The 13,159-nt window shown below is 65.7% G+C and overlaps 2 protein-coding genes across 7 annotated transcripts in view; one reads left to right on the forward strand and one right to left on the reverse strand.

Annotated features, from left to right (window-relative positions):
- Positions 1 to 101: 101 nt before the first annotated feature.
- The window catches only part of LIMS2 (LIM zinc finger domain containing 2), a 41,223-nt gene continuing 28,165 nt past the window's right edge, over positions 102 to 13,159 (reverse strand). For 4 of the 6 annotated variants that reach the window (XM_060153076.1, XM_060153078.1, XM_060153077.1 and 1 more), the window contains exons 5-10: positions 4,234 to 4,383; positions 3,434 to 3,584; positions 2,457 to 2,549; positions 1,822 to 1,870; positions 1,590 to 1,665; positions 102 to 945 (exon numbers count right to left, since the gene is read on the reverse strand). In XM_060153076.1, coding sequence (XP_060009059.1) covers positions 798 to 945; positions 1,590 to 1,665; positions 1,822 to 1,870; positions 2,457 to 2,549; positions 3,434 to 3,584; positions 4,234 to 4,383 — 667 coding nt within the window. In that variant the 3' untranslated portion in view covers positions 102 to 797. Of the gene's footprint in view, positions 946 to 1,589; positions 1,666 to 1,821; positions 1,871 to 2,456; positions 2,550 to 3,433; positions 3,585 to 4,233; positions 4,384 to 9,891; positions 10,106 to 11,074; positions 11,095 to 13,159 lie in introns of those variants that run through there. The other 2 variants (XM_060153081.1, XM_060153080.1) reach the window with 2 other exon arrangements.
- Positions 8,552 to 11,929, forward strand: GPR17 (G protein-coupled receptor 17). Its single transcript, XM_060151564.1, has 3 exons — positions 8,552 to 8,640; positions 10,018 to 10,079; positions 10,183 to 11,929. Exons 1-3 carry the CDS (start codon positions 8,552 to 8,554, stop codon positions 11,724 to 11,726), a joined length of 1,695 nt encoding a protein of 564 aa, XP_060007547.1. The 3' UTR covers positions 11,727 to 11,929.

The raw sequence follows: 13,159 nt of genomic DNA on the forward strand, positions 1-13,159 counted from the left end.
CGGCAGCCTGGCCCTGGGATGCCTGTCCGGTCTGGCGTCTGTCTCCCTAACCCTGCGGCAGCATACCCACCGCAATGTCACAAACCACGCAAGCGCTGGGGTCGTGTAGAAAAGCCTTCATTCGTTGTGCAAGTGTGAGTCCCAACCCCAGGGTCCCACGCTGTCCTCCCCGGAGGGCAGGAATGAGCCGCCCACCAGAGCCCACCACCTCCTGGCCCCAGGCTGCACCGGGGAGTCAGTGGGTGCCCTGGCGGCGGGGTGAGCGGGGGCCCTCCCGCTGCTGCGTGGGCTGAAGAAGCAGGACTCGCTGGCCTGGCCTGGGCACGAGGCTCCTGCTTGGCTGAGCGCGTGCGTGGTCGGGGGACTGCAGGGTGGCTCCCCGGGGGCGCCCACCCACATGGCCCTCGGGTCCGGGCGGCCGCCTGGCCGTGGGCTGCACCTGTGCCACGGGGGGCGGAGGCTGGCCAAGCTGCCACAGAATGCGAGCCACGAGGCCTCCTGCGGGGATGGGACAGGTCAGGACAGGCCGGCCCAGGTGACCCTGGCCCTACTTGCTTCTGTCCCTGGAAGACCTCGGGCCGAAGCTGTGGACGAGGATGTGTCACAGGCTTGCCACGCCCAGGCCCCTGCCCCGTGGCCTCTGGCCTCGTGGAAGGAGGGAGGGGAGGGACGGGACGCCTTGGTGGGGGGATGCTGAGCGGAGAGACGGGCAGGGAGAAGCCGCAGGTTCGGGCAGCGGGGGCGGGCAGCGAAGCCGGGGGGAGCAGGAGGACGATGGCGGGCGGCGGGCGGGCCTCTCAGGCGGGCTGGAGGCCCGCGGACTTGGGCTGCGCCCTGCGGGCTGCCAGCTCCGACAGCTTCTTCAGCCGCTTCTTCAGCTCCAGCGGGAACTTCTCGTAGCACCTCTTACACACGGGCTTCATGTCGAACTCCACAAACTTGTTCCTGCAGAGGAGGGGCAGCGGCCAGGAGAGCCGGGGTCTCCTCGGACCCCCGGCCCAGAGCCCACCACCTCCCCTACCCCAGCCTGTCCCCCCGCCAGCCGGCCAGGTCCGGGGGGCACCTTCTGGCCGGACGCCATGGGAGATGAGGAGACGGGCCTCCAAGCCTCCCTTTCTGCCTAGAGACTTCTCTGGAATGCTGAAACTCCAGAACCTTCCCTCTTGTCCTCAGACGCCGGGCCGCACCTCACCTCACCTCACTGCTCCAGCTGTCCTTCCCCTCTCAGCCTCCTAGGTGAGGTCTGGCCCCTTTGGCTCTGAGCGTGTTTCCTGCTCCCTGAGCCGGAGTGTCCTTCCCTCCCCAGAGGCCGGCGCCCTTCCGAGTGCGGAGGCTACTGTGACTCTTCCTCCTACCATGCCCCGGGGGGGTCCCTGGACCTGCCTTCTCGGGGCTGGGGCTGCCCCTGCTCCCACTGCACCCCCAGGGCCTGATAACAGTGGTCGTTCAGGGAGGGTCGGACGAAGGGTAGAGCCCGTGGCAAGCCGACTCCAACGTGAGCCCCTGACAGGCTCCAGGGGGAGGGGGGGGACGCCCTGCAGGTCTCTGCCCTCCTCGGCCCCCGACCCCTGGGAGCCAGCACGACTTACTTCAGGGTGAGCCGGCTGTTGCAGGTAGAACAGGAGAAGCAGTGCACACACCAGGCCTTGTTGAGGGCCGACACCACTGTGAGGGGCAGATGGGGGCTTAGCGGCCGCCCCCCAGGCCAGCCAGAGGCCCAGCTGTGCACACGGAGGGCACGCAGCTGCAGGACCCACAGCCCAGAGAGCGCGGGGGGACGGGGCCTGGGGCAGGAAGGGGGCACAGGGACAGGGGCCTTACCATCGCCCTCGATCACGTGGCTGCAGGTGTAGCAGACGTCCCCAAAGAGCTGTGGACAGAGCGGGTGTTAAACATGCTGCAGGCGTTCGTGCCCCAAGCTCAGAGCCAGGAGTGTGGCCCCCCCGCCCCCCGAAGGGCGGCTCTCAGCAGCCACCTGGGCCTCCTGCCAGGGCACAGCCTCAGGCCCGAGGGCCCCTCAGAACTCCCCTCTGGGAAAGACAGCAGGTGGAGGCATTGCTCCCCCTAAGGCCCCTCTGCTCCCGCCCGTGTCCTGAGAAGCGTGGGCAAGGCAGTCACCCTGTCCTCTGTGCCAAAAAGGCCGGGCAGCTTCGCCAAGCCTGGCGGGGGGAGGGGATGGTAGTATATGTCACCCCAAGAGCCCAGGACTTAACACTGCCATCTCATTCAGTGCCCGGGGCAGGCCTGGGCCACAAGGCACGTTTCTCAAATGGGGACGCTGAGGCCCAGAGGGCTGCCCCGGTCCCGAGACCCTGAGCTCACAGGCCTGGCCTCAGCACCCACGGCGGGGCCCCGGGGGCCGCCCCGTGTCCTCTCCTGCCATGCACACAGCCGCCTTCCCAGCCCGCGCCCTGCCGGCTCCCCGCAGCTCCTGCCTCCCCTGTCCTGGGCCCTACCTGGTTGTAGTGGGTCTCACAGTAGGCCAGGCCCTTCTTCTCATAGTGCCGGTGCCCCAGGAACGGCTTCTCACACTTGGCACAGACAAAGTGCTGGGGTGGGGGGTGGGGGTGCAGGGGGGCAGCGTCAGGCCTGGAGCGACCTCCCAGCACACAGCCAGGAAGCGGAGGCTGGTGGGTGGGGGGCCTCTCTGGGCTGACACCTCCACGGACTGCTCCTGGTCAGCAGACCCCACTCCTTCCCTGATGCCCGGTGGCGCTGCATCCTCCCCGGGCCCACGGGGCACCCTCGGCCCCCGTGTTGGGGCCGGCGAGGTGCCCGGGCCGTGGCGGGTTGCACCGCCTGACTCTGGTGCACACCTCTACAGGCCCAGAGTCACCGGGCACACCTTCCGCCCGTGGAGGCCGTGGCGTGTGAGGATTCACCCTCCCCCGGGGGGCCGGGGGCTGTGCCAGGACCCTCGCCAAGAGGCCACCCAGGGCAGGGACTGTGGGACACAGAGCTGGCCCGGTCACAGGCTTGCACGCCTCCCTGCCAGGTGGTGTCCCTAAGGCCATCAGAGCCCCCGGTGCAGGGGTGAGTGTTCCCGGACAGCCAGTCGGACACACCTGAGCACCTCACCTGCAGGTGGGCCGGACACGCAGCCACTTCCGCCAACCGCAATCCCACAGGGCACCCCGGGCCAGTGTCCCCAAGGTGTTCTCATGACTTTGGAATCCTCTAGAAGGCCAGGATGGGGAGGGAGGGAGGGGGTGTGCCTGCCCAGCCATGGCCTGTGGGCTCAAGTCTGCTGGGTCCCGTGGACAGACCTGTCCCAGACCATGGGTGAGGAGGGATAGCACCTACGAGGAAGGTCCCCGCTGGGAGCCGGCCACATGGCCTGGGGGCTGGAGGGCGCGTGGAGGGGCTTCGGGGCCAGGCTGGCTGGGGACGGGAGCCGGGGCGCCCACCTGCTGTCCGGGCTGGCCTCGCTCACCTCCACGTGCCACTGCTTGCCCAGCGCGTTGACCACACGGCCCTCGATGGGCCGGCGGCAGGCCCCACAGATGGGGACGCCCATCTTGTCATGGCAGGGCAGGCAGTAGAGCTCGCCCTTCAGCTCGCGGGCCTCTGCAGTCAGCTCCTTCCTGGAAGACAGCGTGAAGCCCCCAGGTGACCACCCTGCCCTTCCGTGGCCTGTCGTGCTGGGAGGGTCACCCCAGCCCCTCCAGCGCCAGGGAAGCAGCTTCCTGAGACACACTGCCACCTCCACCCCCCACCAGCTCGGTCCCAGCAGAGCACCCGCCCGGGGCAGGCGTGGCTTTCATCTCTGCTCTCTTTGGAGACTTCCTGTGCCCCAGACGGGCCCCAGGGCACAGGATTCCCGCCCGGCCCTTGCAGAAGGCGGCCTGTGTCCGGCACAGATCTGTTCCCCGGGCCCCCGCCCTCCAGACCAGCACAAGGGCATGGCTCCGTGGCCTCTCCTTCCTCCCTCATCCGCTCCACCTCACGCTCACCCTCCGCACCTGGGATTCCCTCCTCTCGGCTTCACCGGCGGCGGGGGTGGGGGGCAGCCCTCCCTCACCCATGAGTCCTCCTGTCAGCCTCGCTTGAGAGGCGTTTCCTGCAGCAGTGCCCTCCCGGACCCATTCGACCTGCCCCTGCACCCCACTCTCTGGACGCCCCTCTCTGCCCCGCTGGTGTTCCCCTCCCGCCCCATCACTGCCCCCGGGCGGCCGGCCCACCTCCACCCGGCTCTCCCCCTTCCCGGCCAGCCGGGCCCGGCTGTGCACCTACCCGCAGTGGGTGCAGCTGAAGTGGTCTGGGTGGTAGGCGTCGTTCCTGAACATGAGGGGCTGCTCGTCGATGACCAGGTGGCAGCGCTGACAGACGTACTTGCCCAGGCCCTTGGCCTTCTCACGGTTGTGGCAGGGTCGGCACAGGTGCCTGTGAGAAGTGAGGTGGGGGTCAGGGGCAGAGCCACTCTTCCTGCCCCGGCAGCCTGGGCCACCTCCCTGGAGAAGACGCCCCCGGGCCCCCGCCCGCAGCTTGAACGAACGCCTGCCGGGAAGCCTCGGGGGGCTCAGCTCAGTGGTCCAGAAAAGCAAGCTAACAGTCCTGCGGCCGGGAAGGCCACGGGTGCACCCTCTAAAAGGAGCCTCTGCACGGGGCAGAGACCAGGAGGAAACACGGCAGCATGCCGTGTTTGGACAGTACGGCAAATGTGGTGTTTTTCTTCTTTACGCTTTTTCTGAGCCTAGGACATCGTGTGTGGACGAGAGCAGACACTTCATGGGCATTTGCTGAAAAATTCATTTTATTTTTCAAATGTCTTTTAACACACACGAGTGACCGTATAGTGACTTTCGTGCCCAGCCCAGGGGCCAAGGAGTGCCAGGCCCGTTGGGCCTGCACGCCTGCTTCCTCAGGGGTCGGCCCGACAAAGAGGAACCCGGACGTCTACAGGCTCTCTCTGTCTCCAAAGACAAGTGCAGCTGTGTCAGATGGAGGCCCCCAGACCCAGGAACTGTCATTACAGAGTCTTTTTTGTAAAGACCTCAGAGTAATTTCTGATGTTACTCCCTCCATTGGGCCACAGCTGCGGTCTCTACCGAGAGAGAGAAATCAACATGGTTTCTGTTTCCTTGGGAGAAATCAACATGGTTTCTGTTTCCTTGGGCCTCAAAGGCGGCAGGAATTTAGATTCAGGGTCCCCGGGCGAAGTTGCACAAAGGCCCCAGTGCACTGCTCCCATCCCCCACCTGCCACCCCGTCTGCAAGTGCTCTCAGCATCCGGGCCCTCCTTCCCTCCCTGTCCAGGTCCCCAACCCACTCTCACCAGCCTCCCGGCCACCTGATACCGGTGCGGGCCTCTTTTAGAGGCAGGTCAGGGAGTCCACTTAAGAGAGTAACTCTCAGACTCAGGAACCCCCAAGCAGGTGCGGTGGGCAGACCCTAGGTGCCAGGGCAGCCAACTCCATGGCCTTGACCGCAGTGCCTCCTACCGCGTTCGGGTCTGGACTGCCCTGTGCTTGCCCTGAGTGTGTCCTAGCTCCCCGGGGTGAAGGGCAAGGGGCCCGAGGGAGTGCCCAGCAGCCACCTGCTAAGCTGCTGACCAGCTCCCAGCCGTGCTCTTATGGACCCCGTGTGCCCCACACAGGGCAGCGGCTCAGGACAGGTCTTCTGATGCGTAAGCGGGTGAATGATTGTAAAAGACAAGAAGGGAAGGACGGCGGGCGTCATCTCCCACGACGACGTGGCCACCGAGACTGGAAGGTCGTCTCCTGGCCTGGGGCCCCCAGCTCACTCTACCGGCCCAGGGGCCACAGACGTGGCCTGCGGCTACAGTCCCCATCTCCCTTCCGTCCCCAGATCCCTGAAGCCCAGCGGGCTCTCCCCGCCCCACTCTCCCCCAGACACCCCGTGCCCCAGCCCCATCCCAGGCCTCCTGCCACGGCGGGGCCACTCCCACCCCTGCCGCCTGCTGCGTCTCTGCCACAGACAGGGCATTTATTCCCTACAACCCCACTCCAATCCTGGCGACTCGTCTTTAGCAGTAGGACAACATGCAACCCATACGGAACGGTTTTTGTTTCAAAGATATAGAAATTAGCGCAACTCCTCAAAATTCTGTCGCAACGGTCAGTGCCCTTAAAACCACTGCCATCAGTCACCCGACAGAAGCCAGCCAGACTCCCACATTTCAAGTCACCGTGAGCCAGTTCTCCCAGACAGCCACCCCGGGCCACAGCGGGGAGGGGGGCCGCACACCCCACCGGCTCCCAGGCATGACAGAACTGAGCAGTCCCGCTCTCTTGACGGAACCCCAGACGGGAACCGTCTTTTCAACACACCTGATCCCGGCGCCAGATCTAAAGGCAACCTGCAGAATTTTTTCCCAGGTAGAATGAAGATGGAACCTAAGAATTTTACCACTGAGCTGCAACAGAAGAGAACAAAACACACACGCATACAGCCTGAGTTTTAGAGTGACGCACGCTTGAGTCCAAATGTGGGCTCGGCCACCCCACTGGTTTGTTGTGGGCCAGTTACCTCCCCTCTCTGAGTCCCAGTTTCCCCGTCTGTAAAATGGGCAGTGATCCCAAGTGCACGGGTTTGTGTGAGAGAATTTCAGACAGTACTTGTGGCAGGTACTTCCCAGGGATGGCTGTGTACATCCTTCAACGTTGTAACTAAAAAGTTTTCCCAGACTCCCAGAAGGAGCTGTGGGGCAGGTGGGCGGCGGGCCGCAGCGACCCTCTTCCCAGGCTTCCCGTCCAGAGGAGGAGCCCACACAGGCGAGGGCCAGGCCTCCGGGTCCCCACAGGCACAGACAGCGCCCCATTATGAGGCAGCCTGCAGCTGCGCCCCGCTCGAGATAAAGGCCGCGATTTATTCCGCACACCCAAACGGGGCCCCATTATACGGGGCAGGACACAAGGACCCTAAGCAAGTGTCCTGAAAGAGTCCCCTCTCATTGGACCGAACAAGACTCCTTGGCCTCCCACCCTCCCCATTCACGAGACCCCCTCTGCCGATGGCCAGTGCGGGCTTGGGCGCCCAGGCCCGTTGCCATGGCGGCCAGCCCCTCCCTGGCCCCCTCCCCGCCTCCCAGGAAATGACTCTGATCTGAAATGTCCTGTTGTGTCTGTCGGTCCCAGCCAGGCCTCCCACCCGGCCGGCGCCCACTCTGCGGCTTCGAAGACGGTTGCACACTCGGCCTCTGTGCCGCTCGGTGGCCCAGCTGGGGGCGGGGGGTGGGGGGACGGCTGGGACACACTGGAATATTCACGGCCCAGCGGCAGCAGAGGCAGCCAGAGGAGTGGCCCACCACACAGGGGACCCCTCAGGAATGAAGCGGCCTTTCAGGGCCTGAGAGGCTGCAGCCTCGCCTCCCCTCCTTAAATAGCCAGCCGGCCTCCACCACAGCTGCGCGGAGCCCACCACCCACCCACAGGCTGCAGCCCACCTGCCGCCCCAGACCCGCCGACAGAGGTAAGGGCAGGGCCTGGCGGGGCGGGCGGGGAGCTCAGGCCCAGCAGAGGCGGAGGCAGAGCAGGGCAATGACGCGAGCCCAGCCCCAGCCCCGAGACGCCTCTCTATGGTCGGGCTCCGACCTACTTATCCAGGCCGCCCCGGTCTGAACGAGAGCAGCGCACAGGCAGTGTTCCTGTCTCCCTGTCGGGGCTTTTAAAGGAAGAGTGAGCGCCCGGCCTGCGGTCCCACGGCTGCAGTGACAGCCCCCGTGCCCCTCACCTCGAGCCAGGCGGCTCCGGGAGGGGCCAGAGGAGGAGTCGGGAGGGAGAGGTGCTGGCGGCCGATGCCCGGGAGACGGCCACCCCCCGCCACCAGGCCCGCCCACGTCCCCTCTGCGGAGGCCAAGCCCTGCGCCTGACCCACAGACGGCCGGGGCCCCAGGCCCGCCCAGGCCCGGGCCACACTGCACGCAGCGCAGCCGCCCTGCCTGAGCTGAGCGACACGCCGAGGGGCAGCGAGTGCGGGCGTTTCTGGGGACCCGCGGAGCCACTGCGGACCGCACGGCAGGACCAGCACCGAAACTCCTAACGTGGGGGAGGGGAGAGGAACCCCGGCAAAGCAGAAGCGAGCCTGAAAGAATTCTGAAACCAGGTCTGCGCCCCCGGAGAGAGCACGGCGCACGCAGCCTTCAGGGCTGGGAGGCGGAGGGCACGGGGCGGGAGCAGGAAGCCAGGCGCTGGCCCGCCCGCCAGGGGCCACCTGTGCAGGTACGCGGGGCCCACGCTCGGTTGGCTGCTCTGCCGTCACCATTGTGCTGCTTTTTGAACAAGGGGTGGGGCCAACTGTATCGACGGTCCTCGGGCCAGGCCCCCGTGGGAGCCGCTGAGCCAGGGAGGAAACTCCAGCACGAGCTCTAGCAGCCGGGAGCTGTCAGCCTCCACGAGAAAGGCAGGTGGAGGCGTTGGCTGTCCCCGCCGGGTCTTCCTGACCTGACTTCCTACTCCAAGGCCGTCGCCCGGCCAAGTGCCCCTGGGCACGTTAGCTGATGCTAAGCCTCCGTTTCCTCATCTGTAAAATGAGGCAACTGACGCCTGCCCCTCAGGACTGGTGTGCGGTGTCCGGGCAGGCCCGCCGCCTCATGCCGGCCAGAGGAGGTGGTCAGTACCTGGAAGTGGCCCTGACGGAGGGGCCGGGTGACGACTGCACCGCCGCAGGGCACAGCCCGAGGTCAGCCCAGAGCGGAGGGCACCCAGCTCAGCCCCTCCCCAGCCCCAGGTTTGCAACAGGACCCCTCCCTCACTTGGCCTCCAGACCACCCCCCTCAAGTCACACACACCTGGACCAACAGGCAATAACCCCTGTAGTAGAATTTCAGGCAGCCTGAACCACTCTGGAGCCAGGAGACATCATCTGGGCAGGGGAACTGCCCTGGACCCCTTCAATAATTAAAATGTGACACGATCGGGCAAGCGCCCGCCCTCGGCTTGAGGACGACGGGCCAGATGCTCTCTGCCACTCACCCGCGGCCATCTATGGTGGTTCACGAGGCACGAAGCTGCTGCCGGCCCGACAGCCCCTCGTCCCCGCCGTCTGGACCACCCTCCCTCCCTCTACTGTGGGAACCCGTGCCTGGGGACGGCACCCAGCCTCCTCCTCAGGGCTGACGCGCCCATGCCCACGGGGCACCTGTCAGCCCTGCCAGGGCATGAAAGGGGAGGGCTAAGAGCCAGGAGAAGCTTGCAGGCAACCTGCTCCGGGTCCTGTGGCTCGGCCGGGACGCGACGCCGCGCAGGCTGCCCCGCTTCCTGCTGCTTCCCGCCTCCCCTGCCCCCCTGCAGCCCAACCGCACAGGCAGGGAGTGGAGGTGTTGGGGGGCGGGGCTTCGGGGAGCCCCAGAAGCTGCGCTGCAGGCAGGGGCGCGCGAGGCTGAAACCGACCCCAGCTCGGGACTGTGGACTGTGTGGGGTGTGGACAGAGGGCGCTCTGGCCCGGCTGTCCTGCCTGCTCCTGCCCACACCCCCGGGTCCCAGGCCTGGCGAGGGAGGCAGGTGTTAGGGACCTTCCCTCTCCTTTGTGGATCTCCCGAGTCGACCAAAATCAAAATAGGAACCTGTGACTCTGTCTGCTGGGGCGGCAGCAAGGGTCACCCACTCAGACCTGGGGTCGGCAGACAGAAACGGCTTGTTAGCAAGGCCAGCAGGGCTCCGAGCTGCGCGGCCCCTCAGGTGTAGGTAAACCAGGTGGGCGAGGCCAGGCAGAGACAGGCCGCCTCCCTGGGCCCCGGGCCTCTCTGGGGCTGCAGATCTTGGCCAGAAAACCCTGGCAGGTCTCTCTACCTCTGGGAGAAATGGCTCTTCCTCTCCTGGGAAAGAATCCGCCTCTTGGAAGTTAAACTACCCTGGGTGGTCAAATACCCCCTGCAGGCCTGGGGCCCAAGGGCTTTCTAAACCACAGGTCTCCACTCGCTAAGATGCCTACCGTGGGGCCGGCGGGCTAAGTCCAGAAAGTTCAAGAGACCTTGGGACCCAGGCCCGGATGGCCTTCAGGTGCCGGCAGACAGAGCAGGCCTCTGCCCTCCCTGACACTCTGACACTGCATTCCCAGCCAGGCCCTCCTGTGGCGGGTGGCGGGTGCCGGGAGAACTGGGGAAGCCGGTGGGCAGGCGGGTCAGGGAGGGGTGCGCGGGGTTCTCCCGAGGCTGAAGAGAAGATGGCCGATCTCTACACACTGGGCCCTCAGGAATAGGTGACCCGCCCATCCACCCATGAGAAGTGGGGCTCAGGGGCCCCATGCACCCTGCCCCTAAGACAGCACACAGGGGAAAGGGACAGAAAGCATGGGGCTCCGCCCCCCGCCCTCGCACCCCCCAGAGCCTCAGACAGACGGGTCACCACGCTCTCCCTGTGGTGCTGACTCCATCCCCCAGGCCTGAGAGGTGGCCTTCCGGATCACCAGGGTCCAACCAGGGCCTTCACATGCCCTGTAGGGACGTGGCTGCACAGTGGGGAGCCGGCCCCAGCAGCAGCTTAGCACCCAGTCCCTGGTTTTGGTTTTGCTTCCTGCTGAAGTTCAGAGAGCCTGTGATGCCTGCCCACCCCCAGATGGACCCAGGAGGTGTCCTCAGGGGCCCCCGAGGCAATGCCGAGCGTGGAACAGGGTCGGGGTCGGCAGGCACCGCAGGCTTCCGAGGGCTCACGTCTGCAGAGGGTGACGCCCCGCCGGTCGCAGGCTCTCCGGGGCCTGTCTGCTTGTTCCCTCCAGGCTCAGCGCCGGGCTCTCCCTCCAGCCAAAGCATGAATGGCCTCGAGGTGGCTTCCCCAGGCCTGATGGCCAACTCCTCCCTGGCCCCCACGGAGCAATGTGGCCAAGAGACGCCACTGGAGAACGTCCTCTTTGCCTCCTTCTACCTCCTGGATTTCATCCTGGCTTTTGTTGGCAACTCCCTGGCCCTGTGGCTCTTCGTCCGGGACCACAAGTCCGGCACCCCTGCCAACGTGTTCCTGATGCACCTGGCCGTGGCCGACCTGTCCTGCGTGCTGGTCCTGCCCACCCGCCTCGTCTACCACTTCTCAGGGAGCCACTGGCCGTTTGGGGAGATCCCGTGCCGGCTCACCGGCTTCCTCTTCTACCTCAACATGTACGCCAGCATCTACTTCCTCACCTGCATCAGCGCTGACCGCTTCCTGGCCATCGTGCACCCCGTCAAGTCCCTCAAGCTCCGCAGGCCCCTCCACGCCCACCTGGCCTGCGCCTTCCTCTGGGTGATGGTGGCCGTGGCCATGGCCCCGCTGCTGGTGAGCCCACAGACGGTGCGGACCAACCGCACGGTGGTCTGCCTGCAGCTGTACAGGGAGAAGGCCTCCCAGCACGCCTTTGCGTCTCTGGCCGTGGCCTTCACCTTCCCGTTCGTCACCACGGTCACCTGCTACCTGCTCATCATCCGCAGCCTGCGGCAGGGCCCGCGCGTGGAGCGGCGCCTCAAGAACAAGGCGGTGCGCATGATCGCCGCCGTGCTGGCCATCTTCCTCGTCTGCTTCGTGCCCTACCACGTCCACCGCTCCGTCTACGTGCTGCGGTACCGCGGCCACCGCGCCTCGTGCGCCGCCCAGCGCGCGCTGGCGCTCGGCAACCGCATCACGTCCTGCCTCAGCAGCCTCAACGGCGCTCTCGACCCCATCATGTACTTCTTCGTGGCCGAGAAGTTCCGAGACGCCCTGTGCAGCCTGCTGTGTGGCAAGAGGCTCCCGGGGCCGCCCCCCAGCGCCGACGGGAAGACCAACGAGAGCTCGCTGAGCGCCAGGTCGGAGCTGTGAGCCGGGGGCCACCGCCCTGAGCACCGCCTCGTCCACAAGGACCGGCCCTCAGACTCACCACCAAGGAGGAGCCCGCCTCCGCCCCAGCGGCCCCGAGAAAACACACTGCAGGCTCAGCGGGCCGCCACCACCTGCTCCGAGGCCCGAACTCGTCACCCGGCGCTGAGTCCTGTCTTCTCTGCCACGCAAATCCCTGAACGGGGAGCACACCCCCCTGCGGAGACTGGCCCTGCTCACTCACAGCTACAAGACACTCAGCAACGTCACCCCCTGCTGAGGGGGCAAGGAGGCCAGAAACATTCCCTGAACAATGAGCGTCTTTCTCTCCCAAGGGCCGCCTGCGAGGTTCCCAGCCTCCTTCCCCCGACAGAAACGCGCTGCGGTGAAGCTTTGCAGAGAGGATGCCGGAGACAGCTGCAAACGGCCCACGGGAAGAGGGGGCACTGGAAGCTGGGCGGGGGCAGGGGGGGGAGTCTAAAGGTTTTCTCTCAAGTGCAAGGTGCTTTGAGGTCCCTTTGTGGCACCTTTGCCAAAGGACTCTGCATTTAGGGGACACAAGCTATAAATTAGAACCCAGCACTGTAAGCACATTTCAGGGTGGTCACCAGGTGACAGCCAGCAACACGGGCGGGGCCCGTGAGGCACATCAGCTCTCCATCCCTCCCGCCAGAAACCCACACACAGACCTGCAGGCGCCCGACAACCCCCAGGGCTTCTCAGCAGCTGCCCGGTCCCTCCCAGGTCCCCGTGGAACACACACTATGGGTGAACGGCCACAGGGAGCTGAGCCTTGTCGCCGCCAGGGGGCGGGGAGGGCAAGGCCCAACCTGCGAACCCGGCTCCCACCAACCCAGACCCAGCAGGGGCAGAGCCCCACTCCTTCCCAAGAGGCTTCCACCAGTCCCGGCGGGCCAAGCTTTGAGCCGTTTTGCTTATAGGGTGGCCTGATCGCCCTCACCGGTCCTTTCTTGTACTTGATTATACTGACCATAAACATAACTGTACTTGAATAACTGAAGGTTATTCTGTTTGGTTAACACAACTCCCTCCCCAGAACTTTTCTTCCCTCTGACCCAAGAATGGCAAAGCGGAGGCAAAGGCAGCAGTGTGGACTGTGGTTCTGGTGGCCCTACGGTGGGCCTGCCCCGCGCAGACTCTGAAGTTCTGCCCCGTGGGCTTCAGAGCGCCGACCTGGGCTGGAGGGTGTGCGTAGGGCCCCCGCACTCCTTTCATCACAGTGATACTTTACTTTCCTATCACGTCCAGCCTCTTCCGGATTTTTCCAGCAGAGCACCGGAGTAGGGGTCCCAGCGTGAGCTGCGGCTCAGGCCCACACCCGGCAGGTGACCCCACGGACCAGCATGGGACCCCCCCCGCCCCGCTGCACTGTCTACCCCCCGATGGTCTCTCAGATCCGCACCCAACACCCAGGC

Source organism: Lagenorhynchus albirostris, chromosome 6 (genome assembly GCF_949774975.1).
Source record: "Lagenorhynchus albirostris chromosome 6, mLagAlb1.1, whole genome shotgun sequence".
NCBI classification, from domain to species: domain Eukaryota; kingdom Metazoa; phylum Chordata; class Mammalia; order Artiodactyla; family Delphinidae; genus Lagenorhynchus; species Lagenorhynchus albirostris.

Bases quoted from the DNA above. Each gene is read 5' to 3' on its own strand.
- GPR17 (XM_060151564.1), top strand. From the start codon at position 8,552: ATGCCGGCCAGAGGAGGTGGTCAGTACCTGGAAGTGGCCCTGACGGAG. The intron at 8,641-10,017 runs GTCAGCCCAGAG...CTGCATTCCCAG, and splicing joins GCCGCAGGGCACAGCCCGAG to CCAGGCCCTCCTGTGGCGGG. The intron at 10,080-10,182 runs GTCAGGGAGGGG...TCCACCCATGAG, and splicing joins GGAAGCCGGTGGGCAGGCGG to AAGTGGGGCTCAGGGGCCCC.